The sequence below is a fragment of the Lissotriton helveticus genome, chromosome 6 (genome assembly GCF_964261635.1).
Source record: "Lissotriton helveticus chromosome 6, aLisHel1.1, whole genome shotgun sequence".
In the NCBI taxonomy this organism is placed as follows: domain Eukaryota; kingdom Metazoa; phylum Chordata; class Amphibia; order Caudata; family Salamandridae; genus Lissotriton; species Lissotriton helveticus.
The window spans coordinates 184438062-184455856 of NC_136067.1; the positions used below are offsets into that span (position 1 = coordinate 184438062).

Genomic DNA, 17795 nt, shown 5'->3' on the forward strand with positions numbered 1-17795 from the left:
CGTTTCACCTCTTGCAGGGTGGTATCCGTTTGTGTCGCTTCGCAGATGGCTTCTAGTGGAACAGCTGGAGGTCTCGCTTGGTTCACCACAAAGTGGATGTATTCATCAGCGATTGATTGTTCTGATTTGTCTGATCTGAGGGGGTGTCGAGACATGTAGTCTGCATGGTTTGCATCTTTTCCTGGCTTGTGAATTGTGGTATAGGTGTACTCTTGGAGCCTTAGGCCCCATCGCTCTATTCTCGGTGGCATTTTTGCTCGCGGGTTTCCGAATATTGTGATCAGAGCTTGATGGTCGGTTATCAGTGTGAAGTGTTTTCCAAAAAAGAAAATGTGGAAGTGTTCACACGCCCAGACGACAGCCAAGCTTTCTTTTTCTGGCTGTGAGTATGCCCTTTCTGTGTCCGCCAGACTTCTGCTGGCATATGCTACTATGTGCCGTTGGTCTCCTTCTCTATCATATTGTGCAAGGATGGCTCCTAGTCCTACAGGACTGGCATCTACTGTTATTTCTGTCTTTCTTTTTGTATTGAAGTATGCTAGGTTCTTTGCTGATTCTGCAGTTCTCTTGATCTCTCGAAATGCCCCTTCACATTGAGTGGACCACTGAAAGGGCTGTCCTTGTTTCGTGAGCATCCGTAGCGGGTAGCTTAGCGTGGCGTAGTCAGGTATATATCTGGAGCAGTAGCTGGCCATTCCTAGGAACGATCGTACATCACCTACGTCTTCCGGGCTTGGTGTATCATTTAGTGCTGCTACCTTTTCAGGGTCTGGTTTCATGCCACTTCCAGAGAATAGGTGTCCGAAAGGAAGGTGTGAAGTTCGCACTTATCTTTGTTGAGTGTCAGGTTTGCGTCCATCAGAGCTTGACAGACCTGATCTACTGCTTTGTTATGTTCCTCAGTCGTTGCTCCGTAGACTAGGATGTCATCGCTGTAGTTTAGGACCTGTGGGATGTGGTGTATTGTTCTCCTGATAGCCTCCTGGAATATCTCTGCTGCGGAAGACACTCCGAAACTTAGTCTATTTTATCTGAATAGTCCAAGGTGTGTCGAGAATGTGATTATGTATCTCGACCCTTCGTGCAGTTCTAGCTGGTGGTATCCTTTGTTGAGGTCCAGCTTCGAGAAAATCTTGGCCCCATTGAGGGAAGTGATCATGTCACTGATGTGGGGGCCTGGATGTCTCTCTCTCTCTATTGCCGTGTTGGGCACCCTCATGTCTACACACAGACGGACTCGGTCAGTTTCTCCTTTCTTTGGGACTACCATGACTGGGGAGACCCATGGGGTTGGTCCATCTGTTCTCTTGATGATGTCGGCTTCCAGTAGGTCTTGTAGTTCCTTCTCCACGGCTTCTTGCAGGTGGAATGGGATTTTTCGGTGGTGTTGCGCTACGGGAGTGATTTGTTCATCTATGTGCAATTTTATTTGGGAGTTCTTCATCTTTCCCAGGCCTTGAAAAAGTTTGGGGAATTTCTTGATGAGTGCTGGTTTGTCGGTGACTCGGAATAGGAGGCTCACTAATTTCAGTCGCTCAGCAGTGGCTAGGCTCAGGAGGCTTCAGGCCCCTCGATGACATGGATGTAGGCTGGTATTGTCTGATCTTCATATGACAGTTCGGTCTCGAACTTCCCAAGACATGTGAGTGGTTCCTTGGCCATCCACGTATATACTTGTACGTGGGCATCAACTAGCTTTGGTGGTGGTTTCATGCGTTGGTATTCCGTCACTGGTAGATAGTTTAGCGTTGCTCCACTGTCTAGCATGAATTTGGCATGGTGGGAGCCGTCCCTGATGTCTAAGCGTTGGTATTCTTTTAGCTGATCTAGGTCAGCTACACGGTAGAGGTATTCCTTTTGACCTCGGGGGGTGGGCGATGGGGATCGAGATTCCCTTGATGACGATCGCCGAGATTGGAATGTCCTGCCGGAGCGGCAGCTAGATTGTGACGACCTAGAGGATGTCTCGTCTGTCCTGGACTGCTCTGACATGATGACGACTGTTTGAGGGTGGGCGTCGTCGGTGTCTGTCCCCGTGGTCACTCTTCGGTACTGCCCCACACATGCTTTCAAAATGGTTGTCTCTGCCACATTTCCGGCATTGTTGTCCTAGTGCGGGGCAGGCATCTGCGTGTGGGAAGTCATATCCGCATCGGTAGCATTTAAGTTGTCTGTCGGATCGTCCCTTCCTGTGACTCGTGTCTTTGTTTCCTTTGTGTGACCGGTGGTGATGTCTCTTTGATCTGGAGGAGCGAGTTCGTGGTGAAGACCTTCTGTGCTCTTGTCGCGATTGCATTCTGAAAACTTGTTGCCGTCTCTCACTTTTCCCGGTCTCCATCTTCTTTGTGTGTTCGTCTGCTTGTTCATCCACTCTTGTCATCTCCACGATCTCTTCCAACGTGTAGCTTCTCTTGAGTAGTTTGCGTCTTAGCGGCTCGGAGAGACAACCTTCTATCACTCTTAGTCACAGTGCGTCCTCAGTTGAGAATTTGTCAAAGTCACAGTGTTTCGCCAGTCGTTTCAGACGTGTTACAAATGCCCCCATTTGTTCACCTCTTTCTTGGGCGGCCAGGTTGAAAGTGTATCGCTCAAAGTCGACGTTCCTTTTGTGTAGGAACTTGCTGTCCAGTGCCTCACGTATTTTAGTGTAGGAGTCTTCTGGTAGGTCTTTTATGAGTCGTCCACCTTCTCTGCCGATCAGGTTCTTGAGAAAAAGTAGTTTTTCTTTGAGGTCTGACACCTTGGATGCTTCCATGAAGTCCTCAAAATCCTCTATCCATTCTTGCCATCGTGGGCCCATGCTCCTGCCGGATTCAATGACAAGTGGTTCGGCTCGGCGCAGGAGAGATGCTCTCATGATACTCTCGGAGCCTGATTCACGCATTGTATGCTTGTGGTTCTTGGCGGCTTTGTAGTCCTAATTCACTTTCTGTTTGCTGCACTCGCCAGTGCTTGTTTGTTGTTTTGTTGCACTCGCCAGTGCTTGTTTGCAGTCTTTGTAGCACTCACCAGTGCTGTATTATTGTTTTTGTTGCACTCACCAGTGCTTGTTTGTTATGTGTTGCACTCGCCAGTGCTTGTTTGCAGTCTTTGTTGCACTCTCCAGTGCTTTATTATTGCTTTTGTTGCACTCGCCAGTGCTTGTTTGTTATTTTGTTGCACTCGCCAGTGCTTGTTTGTTACTTGCCAATGTTTGTTTGTTGTTGGTCAGTGCTTGTTTGCTATTTTAGGCTCTTTGCCTGACTTCAAAATGGCCGCCGATGATCCCTCGCAGGGAATTGGTCAATATTGCCTGACTTCAAAATGGCCGCCGGGAATCTCGTTTTCAGCGAGATTTCAGTAGTTTCTGCTCGTTTCTTCGACCGGAGCCACACATTCACTCGGCGCTTCGATTTTCCACTCACCACTCATCGTTTGCAGCCGCGATCCACCGCCAGAGTCACTGTTGCAGGTGAGGTTTCTTTTCTTCGTCTTTTTCCGCCGGAGTGGGCTCCCGGTTGGTTTTTGGTTGTTTATTTGTTCATTCCTCACACTTGGGGCTATCTTTACTACTTCTGCCGCCGGGTGGGCTCCGGTCGGCACTTTCGCTCGAGCCTCACACGTGGGGCGAGCTTGGCTTCTTCTGCCGCCGGGTGGGCTCCGGTGGGCACTTTCGCTCGGGCCTCACACGTGGGGCGAGCTTGGCTTCTTCTGCCGCCGGGTGGGCTCCAGTGGGCACTTTCGCTCGAGCCTCACACGTGGGGCGAGCTAGGCTTCTTCTGCCGCCGGGTAGGCTCCGGTGGGCACAGCGTGCTCGAGCCTTACACGTGGGGCGAGCTTGGCTTTTTCTGTGCCGCCGGGTGGGCTCTGGTGGGCACGTACACTGCACGCTTGAGCCTCCAGGCACGGGGGCGAGCTCCGCTCTGTCCGCCGCCGAGGTGGGCACTCGGTGGGCGTTTTTCTGCAGCGCGCTCAAGCTTCCACACGTGGGGCGAGCTCCGGACCAGTCGGTCACCGGTTGCTGCTGTGGCTGTTTGCTTGCTCAGGGTTCTTTTACCTTCGTCGCCAGTTGTAGTGTCTCACCATAAAGAACTCAGGCAGACACTGTGAGTGTAATAATGGACCTTCTTTATTGCAGTGTCCTTCCTCTTCAAATCCCAACGGCTAACTAACTAGCTGCCCCTTGGGCTCCCCAGCTCCTCCCTTTCCGCCCGCCCTCGTCCATCATGCGGGCTGGTCCTAGTGCCTGACCAGTTTGGTCACTGGGCACTCTCACTGCTGCATCGACATCATTACAGGGTGGACCACACGTTTTTCACAGAGTAAAATTTACTTTGTCAGTAGAAAACTTCCTTCGATGGCCCCATGGAGTAGGTGCCATCGGAAATAAACAATTCGACCATCCTTCCTATTTGGACTTTTTTTTTTCATGCACAACCAGATTCTCAGGGGAACCTTTCTTGGATTATTTTGTGAAGATTTGTCAAACCGCAACAAAGATTTAGGCAAGTAAAAAAATGCCTTTTGTATGATAACATGGTCCTATGTATGACTACCTACTGGCGACCGACGGTTGGTTTTATATATATATATATATGCTATAACCAGATCAGTCCAACCAACATTGCGGGTATTAAGGAAAGATACCACAATGAATTGTACCGATGGAGAGGAACGGGTCTCATCAGCAAACCTGAATTTGACTTCTTAAAAAATGACTACCCTATAACCCCTCAGCTGTACCTAATACCAAAGGTGCATAAAAACGCACAGCAGCCCCCTGGTAGACCTATCATCTCTGCCACAGGGAGCCTTTTTGAAAATATAAGCATATTCATTGACTCTTTCCTACAACCCTATGTTCGAGAATTGCCTCCTTTTATCAAAGTTACAGGATACTTTCTAACTAAAATATATGACTGTGATTGGAGTGAAAACTATGTATTTATGACCCTTGATGTTCAATCATTATATACGAGTATCAGACACATTGATGGTCTGAGGGCCTTGCAACATTATCTAGGCAAGAGACCAATATCACTACATCAACACACATGTATGTTGTTAGAAATGACAGAATGGTGCCTTACAAACAACACCTTTATTTTCAATAGGCTGCATTACAAACAAATACAAGGTTCAGCCATGGGTACTTGCTTCTCACCCAGTTATGCTAATCTGCATATGGGCTGGTGGGAGGAGCAAGTACCTGATATGTTTTTATTTTTGTTTATAACAATAAAAAGACACATGAAAAAAAAAGAATCATCCTAGCTTCTGCATTTTGAACTTGTTGCAACAGTCAGAGATTCCCTTTGAGTATGCCTAGGTAGAGTACATTCCCATACTCCAGTCGGGAGGTAATGAGTGCATGGAGTATGGTTTTCCGAGATCTAGTAGGAATTAGATCATGGATTTGTCTCAGAGTCTTAAGAGTGCCAAAACATTTCCCTGCAGTTTTCCTGATTTGGTCTTCAAAAGTTGATTTTGAGTCAAAGATTACCCCCAGGTTCTTGGACTTGTGTTTAGGGGCTGGAGGTTTGCCCAGAGACATTGGCCACCATTGGCTGATGTCCAAATTGAGGGAGTTCTTCCAACCATTAAAATCTCAGTTTTGTTAGCATTCATTTTTAAGCAATTGTTCTTCATCCAGGATGTGACGTCAGACAAGCAGGCCTTGAACCTATCGGCCGAGATGGCAGTGGAATCCGTCATATTTACTATGAGTTGGGTGTTGTCGCCATATGACACCACTTGGACATTATGAATTTTAATGATGTCGGCCAGGGTTTTTTATATATACATTGAATTAGGTAGGGCTCAAGATAGAGCCCGGAGGAACAACTTTTGAAGAGTGAAACAGGTCCTAAGCACAGGATTTAAGTGTAACTTGAAAGGATCTGTCTCATAGCAAACAACGGAACCATTTCAGGGCATTGCCTCCAATTCCAGAATCCTGAATCCTTTGGGTCAGTATGTCATGTGACACTGTGTTGAAAGCTGAGCTCAGGTCAAGTAGTATCAAGGCTGAAGTCTGGCCCATGTCGGCATTCTGCCTCATTGTTTCTTCAGATAGGAGAAGGGCATATACAGTGGAAAATGTTGCCCTAATACCCGATTGAGTAGGGTCTAACAACTCATTGGATTCTAGGAAACTAGTCAGGCAGTTATTGACGTGCTTCTCTCATATTTTTGTCCCCAACGGAAGAAGGGAGATGGGTCTCATATTATCTAGTATGGAAGGATCAATTGAAAGATTTTTCCTGATAGGAATTACCATAGCATGTTTCCAGTATTTGGGTACAGTGCCAGATCTTATGGATAATCTGAACAGCTCTTGCAGTGAAGATGTTATCACTGAGATCCTCAATTGCAAGATTCTGAGTGGGGCTGGATTTAGGGGAGAGCTTGATCTGATGGATGCGAAGATAGTGCTGACTTCAGTTATAGAAGGAATAGGGAGATCTATCAAGTCACCCGGTTGTTCTCTGCACCTATCTATACCTTCAGTTCTGAAAGAGTTTGGAAAGTTTACATACATTTTAGATACTTTAATTGAAAAGAAGTTTGTGATATTGTTACACAATTTGCTTGAAGGAGAGAGATTAGCCGAGGCACGTTCCGCCTTCGTCAGAGATTTGAGCAGGGAAAATAGTTCCTTGGTTGGGTTTGAAGCTGAATCAATCATCTGGGCATAGTACTTCTTGTGTTCTAGTCTTACGCATTTTTTGTTGATTTTCAGGGCCTGTTAAGGCGAGTCCGGCCAATGGAGATGTAGTCCTTCCCCCATTCGCGCTCAAGGTGTTTACATTGTTTTTTCAATGCAGCTAGTTCTTCATTAAACCAGAGTGATGAGAGTGATGCTCTTCTGTTCTGTCTCCGGGCTCGGGGGCCAAGGTATCAATAGTTTCAGTTGGCCATGTCTCGTATCTTAATGTTGCATTGGACACCTGATATTCCTGTTTGATGTTAGGTTTGGTTTTTCCAGGGCGGTTTTATAATTCTTTGGTGTAACATTGGCCCAGTTCCTTCTACGGACAGTCGGTGCTAAGACCTTGTCCCGACCGCTATTGATCGGGAACGAGAAAGGAAACAGAAAGTGGTCAATCCAGGGTAGTTTCATGGAGTCTTCCATCAGCATAGAGGGGTCATTAGAGAAAATAGTATCTAATGTATGGCCTTTCTCGTGCGTGGGACCCACGACTATTTGACATAGCTGAAACGTTTGTAAGTCTTTAATAAGAGATAAGACTGTCGGACAGTCTGACTTTCGATTCAAAATGGAGATTAAGATCTCCTAATATGACCAGTTTTTATGCCTCAAAGGCAGCGCAGTGAAAAATTCCATTAGCTTTGAGATGAAATTCGCTGGAGGACAGTACAGCAATAGACCTGTAAGAGATTGATTGTTGGACACATTAATTGTAAATTGTGCCGCCTCACTATCCAGAGAGTCTATTTTGTTGAGGGAGCAGTTCCAGATTTGTTTAAAGATAATTGCAATTCCACCCCCTTTTTGCCCATGCGGTCACATCTCACAATGCTGTAACCCACAGGTAGAGCATCCAGGACATCTGGCTCAGAACAGTCACCCAGCCATGTTTCTACTAGAAAGAGCGCATATGGGGCTTGTTCCCTCAGTATGCTAAAAATATTTGCCTTGTAAATAATAATAATCTTTATTTGGATATAAAATAACATCCTTAAAAGAAGTGCCAACAGCAATACACATTGTAAGAGCAAAAATAACATCAATGATCAACTTTACGTGGATAAAAGTTCCCACATTGCATTGTGCAGTTCCCTATTAAACAATCCAAGTGACGTTTAAAAATGACTTTTTTTTAAAAAAGAAGAAAAAAGTTACGGAGGTTGTTATAACGTGATTTACCGTGTTGAACTTGTAGGTCAACCCGCCGTTAATAAATAATTACAAATGTTAAAAAAGAGATCAGATAAAATAGCAACAGCAGGTCAATAGCAGCAAGTCATGATAGTGCAAAGGTAAATAAAATCAAATTACAGATGATACAACTTGGTTTAGGCTGCTCCTAACAAGAGGGGAGCATGCAAAAAGTTGCGGTATGCAAAGCGTATAAACAGTATAAGGCCGATATTTAAAAGCTGTGTTTTCTGGGCATAAGGCCGCAATGATTGCCTGTCTGCAGGACTGGATTCCCAACCTATTCCACTCTGCTTTCAATTTACGTCTGCGCTGTGCCATGAGTGCTGGGCAAAGACAAACCACATGCTCCAGAGTTTCAGCCGTCCTGCCGCACCCTCTGCACCATATTTCATCTGACGTGCGACGCCAGCCTGGCAGATCTTTTAAAAATTGCCAGTCACCAAGTCTGATGGCCATAAACCTGAGTTTTAGGTGCAGGGAGTAGGTCCAGGACAGATAGGTTGCAGGAGCTAAACGCCCGTACGAGTTCATAATGGCCCAGGCGTGTCTACGTTTGGCAAGGTGATTTTTATCCATGATAAGGGAACTTATTCGGACGCTTTTCTTAATGGTGGATTTAAATACTGTCATACTGGGATTGAGATCCCATAGGTCACCCGCAGAGAGTTCTTGAATGGACTCTTTAAAGAGGCGCCCATACTTGCCCCCTGGGTTTTTCACAAAGATGTCTTGCCAAACTAGTGACTCCAATGAGCCTGTGTCTGCTTGTCTGAATTTGTGGCAGAGATTTAGAAATGTGCCAGTGCTGGAGGCTTCATAGTTTAATAAACCAAATTCTAGCCTAATCTGGGCAGCAGAGGCATTTTTGGGCAAACGAAGGACTTTTTTATAAATTTCAGTCACGTGTTGGTTTAAATTCATGTTTAGTTTACCCCTGAAAATCTCATTACCATATGACAGTGTCGGGCCTATTTTTGCTCTCATGACCTCTAATAGAGGAGTTAAACTTGGGCCAGACAATTTTTTTGAAAGCTTGGAGAGGGTCACCTGTAGGGTCACAGCTTTGGCAGATATCTCCTTACGCTGTTTCGCAAAATTGCCCCTTGAGTCGAGATTGACCCCTAGGTATTTGTATACACTTCCTACTGCAATGGTCATGTTGTTATATGACCATCCTCCCCCGTCTTTTCTTTTTTTTCCAAAGGTAACCACTTGAGTTTTCTTTAGGTTAACCTCTAACTGGTTTGCAGCGGTGTAATTGTGTAGTTTTACCAGGAGCCTTTGTAAACCAACGCGTGTTAGACTGAGAAGCACTAGGTCATCAGCGTAAAGCAGGTTGCTTATTGGAACACCACCCACCTTTGGGGGGTGACTATTAGTTTCATCTAAAGTTGTCATCAGGTCAGCAATAAACAGATTAAAAAGAAGTGGGGCAAGCACACAGCCCTGTGTGACACCCCTAGTTGTCATGATTTTCCGAGAGAGATGTATTTGCCTTGTGTTTCGTAAGGGAGCGGCAGTTTAGCAAGAGACCTGTAAAAGAGCCGTTTTGGGAGCTTAATTTTGCTGTCTGTCTAGTATTACTATTCCCGCTCAACTCAATAGAGAAAGAACAATGACTACATTGTCTTTTACCTTCACTCACCTGAATGGAGCCTTTACAGGCCTCTTGAATTGGAGGGGCCAAGTTCCTTAGAGTATGCAAGGAAAACTGCAACCAATGGCTACCTGGTGCAAAGCAATGCAAGGCCGCATAATCTCCTGAATTGCGTTACTTTTTCTCACAATGCCATGCAAATCGACCTTTGCTTGACTGTGTTAATACCAAAAACGATTTTTTGTTTGGCTGCGTCAGAAAAGTGACACAACCCCAATGCAAAATATTTGTATGTCTGTGCCTAAATATATTTAAATTGCTGATCCGAAAAATTAACAAGTTATAATCTAATATTGAAACAAACATGACGAGAAAAACAGACACAGACATAGTAGAACCAACTTAAGGCCCCCAGACCCAACTACCAAGCGAATAATGCACTTATTGGGGGGAAGGGGTCACACCTAAAATACCCCCTTGAAGCTACGCCCTTGCTGCCCAGAACTCACAAAGGGATTCTTGGCATAAGGCCATTAACGTGTGTGTAAACCTTTCCCAAAAGTGCAGAATTCTCCACACAATTAAATCCCACTAAAGTGTTGGGAAATTGTGCTTTCCATGGCATGTTTAACTTTGAAGTCTGTGAACGCCCACAAACATGGATGTTTGTTGGTTTTTACCAACTCTTCTCAGTCCCCTTTCCACCCTGGAAAGAGTAGAAGGTCTAGTCCAGCCAAGGTCTGGTGTAAATCAGTTTACAGGTTGAGAAGGAGAATGGATAAACCCCAGAGTTGCTGGGGCTGCAGGGGAAGGGTGCATTTGATCAGGTGATCCTGTTCTCCCCATGCAGAGTTCACCACTATGAACACCTCCCGCAGCTGGAATAGAATCCAATAGGGATGTCACGTTATCTTCCCAGGAATACGTATGGACCTGCCCCTGGTGCAGCTTCCCGTGTTGTTAAAAAATATATATTTTTGAATACCAGAAAGTAATAAATCCCATGTATGTAGGTGTACATCTAAGAGCACAGGCGACTTAGACTTAACTCTTTGTGTATCAGGCACAAATTAGCAGTGAATGATGAACTCTGCTCCGGGTTAGGAAAGAGAGGAAACTGCACCTCTTTAAAGAACACTACGTCACCATGCAGTAAGATTCTACATCCCTTCCCATAGGCCAGCTCCTTCTTCAATCATTTGTTGATTGTTTGGCTATGCCTGTTGAGTGGTCTGCTGCCTACTGAAAGAACAGGTGCATACATACATGCATACATACATTGGTCCAAGGACCTTTTAAAAAATAAAAAAAGATGATGTTTGTTTTTAGTAGCTCCACATTTAAGGTTACAGAACGTCTCAGTAATCGTTCCTTTAAGTATTGCTCTTCGGGCATTTCTAGGCACTTTGGTTAAAATCAGTGAATAGATTATTTCCAACAAGTTGTTACTAGAGTCAGTACGTTTGATGAGGTATTTTTTCTCAGTCCTTTGTTTAAGTATAATTGTGGTAATTGTGTGGTAACTGTGGCAGCATGCCCTTCATGTAGGGTGAAAACCAGAAGGACGTGCTATATTGAGAATCAAACCCAGAATATGTGAAGAGAGTTTATAGGATGCAGTGTATGCCTTTACAGTGAAATTATTCTCTTTGGGTACCATCTCTTATTTGCCAAAAGCATTTATGGGAAGGTGCAGCCTTCTTGAGAGTCGCAATATAGTCACAGTAATGGTTATACAGTGAGTAACCACTATCTCAGCCAACACTATCAGTCTCACAGTGATGGTTATGCAAGTGGTAGCTTTCTTAGGGCAGGCAACATTTTCATATAGCTGCAGAATGAATAGCATCTTTCCATGGAGAGACAATAAATTATAGAGAAGGATATGCTAGGAGAAACCTTCTTGTGTGACAGTTCAATGTTATTTTAACAGTTATATCAGTAAACATCACTCTCAAGTTGCACAATTTATTTCACAGTAGTGTTTATATAGTGAGCAACCTAGCCTACAGGCATCGGTGCACTGTGTAGGGACATCAGCCTGTTTTGTAACTGGCCCATGGAGAAAAGGCAGTGGGTGACATACAGGCCATCAGTAGAGCACTGTTAATGGTATCACAAGGAGATATGCATGGCATGGGTCATGCCCTTACTATTACACTCACATTAAGCATATTTTTACCCACATGAATGAACAGTTGCAAACACTGAATATTCAGTGTCTCTTTCTCCTTTTCAGGTTGCAGTACATGTGAATGATATCCCAGCCACCTGTTCGGGTTCTTGTTCGTTTCAGTATCTTCAAGCCATGACTCCCACAGTCACGGATATCAATTATTCTTCAGGTATGGCACTTACGTTTATGATAACTCGCTGAACCTAACCAAACTGCCACAAAACGGCCGCCTTGACACATCCTTTCGCTATGAGTCTTAACATTTCATATTGAAAGTAAACGCGCTGAAACTAAGAGATAGACAGAAAGGCAGGTTTATGAAGAACCCTGTAGCTGTAAATGTTGTTGCTCCCGCGCCTCCTTGTATTTTAATTGATCTAACTGGATTATGTCACATAAAGGCGCATTATGAGTTCCCTGGATTTAGTTCTTTCATTTCTTTCAGTATTCATACACCTTAATCCAGGGATTATGAGTTATTACCACATGAATGGGGAGGTGCACAAGGTCACAAGGATACCAGGCCCAAATATGTGCTTTTTTCCCTCCGACCAGCGAGAATACTGGGACCAAATCCGCACCCACATACCACAGGCTTTGGGCAGGTAGTAAATGGGTGCAGGGTTTTCTGAGGCTTGAAGTGGGAATGGCAGGTGGCGGTGCTGGGGCATAGCATGTAAAGTGGGAGATGGAGGGATCATGTGGTGTCCAACCCCCTCTTGTAAGCAGGCGAAAGATGAGCAGAGGCCTCAGAAAGCAGCTGCCCGCAGCACTGCACCGGCCTATATCTGGTGTCTCTGGCCAGGAATTACCGCTTTGGTATTTGCAGACCGGATAATCCAGTGTCCGGACACACCACACAAGTTGAAATGGCCTGCGGTGGTATCCCCAAGGTGTACTGCTCCAGACAAGTGGGTACCAGCTCCTTATTGGCCTCAGTATCAGTTGTTTTGTAAATGATAAAAGTGTGTAGCTGTTTTAGGAATTAATATTTCTTTATGTGCAGTTTTTTAAAGGTATTTTATTAAACCATAACATGTTTTTAATTTGATTCAACTTGTCTAATAGCCTAATTCAGTACGTTTTTTTTTTCATGTACGTTAAGCACATATACTCACTGGACAACTATAAACTGAAAATCCAGTCTCCTGATTCACACTACAGAGGACAATCTACCAGTATTGCAGATTATCAGCGGTGGTAATTCTGCGATTAAATGCAAGACTGGGGCATATTTGCAGGAAGGTGATATTCCAAAAACTAAGGGGTATATATTTACAAGGGGATAGAGCCACCAGAAAGCCACTTTTTTCAACTTTCTGGTGATGCTATGCCCTTCTCCATATTTACAAAGTGCTGTTAAGCCACTTTTTGTGGCTTAACACCGGCTTTTAAATACGACCCAATTACACGCATCACTGAGCGTAAAAAGGGACGAGAAATGGGTGTTGCTGCGAGTGTTCCACTGCAACACCAATTGCTTTTTGATGCAAAAAAATGCCATTCGAGAGCAGCTGTCAGAATGGGAAAATAAAGGAGAAATGCTTTTATTTACTCTAGTTTTAACTTTTTCTACATGTGCTGCATTGTAATTAATGATTGTTTATGTGGCGGAAGGTGCCCCTTCCTGCACACAAACAATCATTAACCCCTTTTATGCTGATGACGGCCGGGAGCCGTCATGGCACACAGTGCTCGTGTGCTGATGACGGCTCCCGGCCGTCATGACCGCACCCGCGATCGGAATGTGCAGCACAGGCGCAGAATCACGGCCACGCCCAAGGGGTTAAATAATGATGATTTGCTACTTCTATGTCCACACATAGAAGTAGCAAATTGCCATTACAGATTGTTTATGTGCAGGAAGGGGCACCTTCCTGCACATAATAAACAATCATTGCATGCAACGAAGACACCCTTGCACCAAAGTGCACGGGTGCCTGAGTTGTTGCTCGGCAGCTAATTTTAGCACCAGTGCTAGGGTAAACACAGGAGTGCGCCGTATTATTTTAAATACAGTGTATCCCTGGTTCCTTTACACTCGATTATTTCCCACCTGAGCAGGCCTGGCAGTTCATATCCCTGCTCACAGCAGAAATGACTAATATAATAAGGACCATGGGTAAATAGAGGGATTTTCCAATACAAGGTTACTATAAGGTCACTCTGCAGTCTTCTTTTACCTTCCTTTACACTCGATTATTTTCCACCTGAGCAGGCCTGGCAGTTCAAGCTTGACAGTTCCTACTGAAGCAAGACAATGCATACGTCTTCTCTCTGACTAGAGTGGCACATGCTCAAAAACAATGGAGTGGAATGTGGCCCTCTTCAAATTAGCAGTGGCTGAGATTAAGTCGAACATTCAACTACTACTTTTTGTTTTTCTACTATGTATGCTTTTACATGTAGATGAGAGCCATGCTGCAATTCTTAGTTGGTGGTTTGTATTGTGCAGAGCATCATTAACCCAGTTTGATGTCCACCACAGTGGCTACATGAATGCAAGGTTGTTGGAAATGTGACCAACCAACATAGATATCCTTGCAGGTTGTTATCAGTGATCCATTTTGAGAGCACTATTTCTGCGATGACCTTAGTGGTTATTGATCAAACTGACACAGGTTGATTTTGGTGCTCATTGTCCCTATCAGGCATCTGTATATCCGGGTCACCAAAACTCTAACTACACGTCATCACTTTGTTTCTGATGCTCAACTTGAAGCCAACACACTGAACGTAATGGTGTGTAGCTACGTTGCAAGCTAAAGTTAAGATTTACTTATTAATAATGAAAATAAGGAAGCGATGTGGTTGAGATTCATTCAACTCTGTAAATCTGTTCCATTTCCATGCCTATGGCCCTGCACCTGACATCACCATTGACGTCACAAATGAAGTAATTGAAGTAAAAAATGCTGGTATCACATGTTTCATCACCAACGACAAAAATAAGATCATAACTGCTAGCATTTCATAAGTTAGGAATATCATCTACATGTATTGGCAATTAGATTTAGAAAAGTGTTAATGTGTTATTATGCTGTTTTATGAGAGTATGTATATTGCTGGAGTAAAGGCATGACCTTCTTTAATTTATTTTTTAAAGATGATGGGATCCGAATGCAAGTTTACGTCACTGGCTCCGGTTTCACCTATGATAGCCAAGCAGTGGCTGTACAAATCAACCAAACAGTGTGCAAAATCCTCCAAGCCAACTCAACAAGAATCGTTTGTTCTACATCCACACTACCACCAAGAGGAACCTATCCAGTCACTGTGCAAGTGGCACCGAATGGCTTTGCCGTAAACAGCAGCGGAGAAAATGTTTGCCTGAAAGTAGAGCCGAGGATTTTCACCATCAACCCTTCTACAGGCTCAGACACAGGTGTGTTATTCAACATACAGCTGTAAACAGCAGCATCTTTTTCAGGTATAGCTTTGATGGAGTAATGATTTTTAGCAGTGGGAGCAAAACTAATAAGATTGAATGAAGTTAGGGAAGACGTGACTATCACATCTCATCAACAAGATATGGGCCATGGAGATTTCCTCCTGTTGTGTGTCTGTAAAGTAATCTTCGATTTGACCTTTCTTCCGAATCAGGAATCCATGAGGTAACGTTTCAGAAGCTTCTGAGAGAATCTGGAAGGCTTATGTTCAATATGTAAGCTCAGAGCAGGAAGAGCTGCAGAAAAAAGGAGAGGTGAGGAGAAAAGTATAGGGTGTGAGGTAAGTATGGTTAATGTGGTTAGCCAGAGGAAAAGTTTACAGCAAATTAAAGTCTGCGGTAAGATACTGCATTTCCTACTTTGGAAGTCATAAGAGAAGTACACTATAGGTAACAAATTAAGTGAGTTCATGTGAATCTTGAAAGGACTGTGCTTCTGTAGGTAGGTGACAAAGTCAGTTGCATCGTTTGTATGTGTATTAGGGGCATATTTAAGAAAGAGTTGCGTTGCCCTTGCACCACCCAATGGGGTGCAAGAGTGACGCAATTTTTAAGTGAGATTTATCAAACCGCGCAAGTCCACCTTGCGTCGCCCTGCATGGCTTATTAAATCTGGAGTAATGCAACGCAGCACAAATCTCTACATTGCCTCACTCTGCAACAGGGAGGCATACCATGGGTGAAGCGTTGGTCTTCCCACACATCCACCTATGGATTTTGGCGCTTTCCCAGAATTACCATTACTGGTAAACCTTGGAATGCGTCAAAATGCTAGGCCTCCCTAGGGGAGGCGAAACAAGGAGAAATATCTTTATTTCTCCACGTTAATTCCTCTTTCTATGTGTTATGTGTGCTGCAATCTGCAGCACACATAGAAGGAGGAAAATACATCTCTTGATTGGTTTTGTGCAGGAAGGTGTCGCTTCCTTCACAAAACAATCCTGCTTACAATGCAGGCACCCTTGCACCATAGTGCAAAGGGCCTTTGTTGGTTCTGGGCAGCACATTGTGTGCCAGCGCAGGGAAAAGACAGGAATGTGCTGTATATTGTTAAGTAGGGTGCATTCCTGCCCTTTCCCTACAACACAGTGCGGCAAGGTGACTTGTGTCGCCGAATGATTTTTTAATAAATATGCCTGGCGGTTGGTAACATGAATACCACTAAGGTCTTTTCTATCACAGTGGGACCCACCATGGACAGCCCTAGATGCCAAAAGTATGTTTTAAATAGGGTTTTTGCTATCAAAATAACTGTAGTATTGAGAGCCCAAATTCTAAGCGTGGAAGGGGGCATTACCACCCTCCAGCACCCAACATCTTACTCTCATCACAAAATCAAGAATTGGTGCAAAAGTGTACAAGACTCATACAACTGAGTTTTTCCTCAACGGAAGTTCATGATTCACCTTTGGGCAATCGAGTTACTGCTTGAGTTATACAAAATGTACAGGTTAAAACTCAGACAGCAGAGTTTATTTCATTCTACACAGAACTTAAAGAAATATTATCAAGGGATTTATCTCTGCTTTTTTGGCTTTAAAAACCAAGAAAGCGGAGATAAAATTATCTCCCTATCAGCAACAGGGTGCTAACACGCAAATTCGCATGTTAGCACCCTTTTTCTCTACGCTTCCCTTTGCATCTCTAATGAGATGCAAAGGGGGCGTTCCAGAGAAAAATAGTAGGAGAAATGTTGTTAAGCGACATTTCTCCTATTATCAAGGATTTCACTAACCCTGTTAGTGATAAAAAAAAGCAGCGCTAACCGCGGTTAGCACTGCTTTTTTTACACCTGGGGGCATATTACCAACCAATAGAGAGAATTTTTGTCTCTAACTTGTTTAGAGACAAAAATTATCGCCGCAAATCGGCGATTTTTATCGCAGATAAACCTTGCTATTAGCAAGGTTTATCGCAAATGCGATAAAAAACGGCCGCAATGCATGAATATCGCTGAAAAGTCAGCGATATTCATGCATTATCGAGCAAATGCTCTTAGCCATGTTATCCACCTCCCATTGGATAACATGGCTAAGAACTGCTCCTGGGCAAGTGTTAGCTTTTGGAGATATTCGCGCTTAGCGCGAATATCTCCAAAAGTTGGTAATAGGAGATAGCGATGTTAGCGACTGTTTTCAGTCGCTAACATCTTGGCACGCCCACTTTGCATGTCATTAGTGATAAATATCACTGACATGCAAAGCGGGGCCCAAGATGGTCACTATCTCCTATTAGCTGTCGCTAACTGCTGTTAGCGACAGCTTGGTAATAGGGAGATAATTTTATCTCCGCTTTCTTGGCTTTTAAAGCCAAAAAAGCGGAGATAAAGCCCCTTGATAATATGCCCCCTGGTATTTTCCTGACTTAGCCATGATATCCTATGGAAGGTGGATATCATGGCTAAGTTTGTGAGCCCCTATTATCAAGCTAACACCAAACTTCGAGAGATTATCGTTGGTTTTCCAACGATAATCTCTCATTTGGCAGTTAGCGTGAGGATTTTGATCACTTTTGAGATAAACCTTGCTAATAGCAAGTTATCTCTGCAATAATTTCCGGCGATGCTTAGCGTTAAAAAATTTGTTGCTAAGCCTCGTTAGCGATAAATATCGCTAATCGTTGGTAATACGCCCCTTAGTTTCAGGTCTCAAATACCAGAGCTATCGCTGTATCGACACATTTTACATGG

General features: G+C 44.1%; 1 protein-coding gene across 1 annotated transcript in view; it reads left to right on the top strand.

The window, feature by feature from the left end:
- Positions 1–17795, top strand: part of PKHD1 (PKHD1 ciliary IPT domain containing fibrocystin/polyductin) — a 1769028-nt gene that overhangs the window by 190725 nt on the left and 1560508 nt on the right. Inside the window, exons 20-21 of the mRNA XM_078647366.1 lie at positions 11722–11827; positions 14765–15043. Of these exons, the coding sequence (XP_078503492.1) occupies positions 11722–11827; positions 14765–15043 (385 nt within the window). The remainder of the gene's footprint in view (positions 1–11721; positions 11828–14764; positions 15044–17795) is intronic.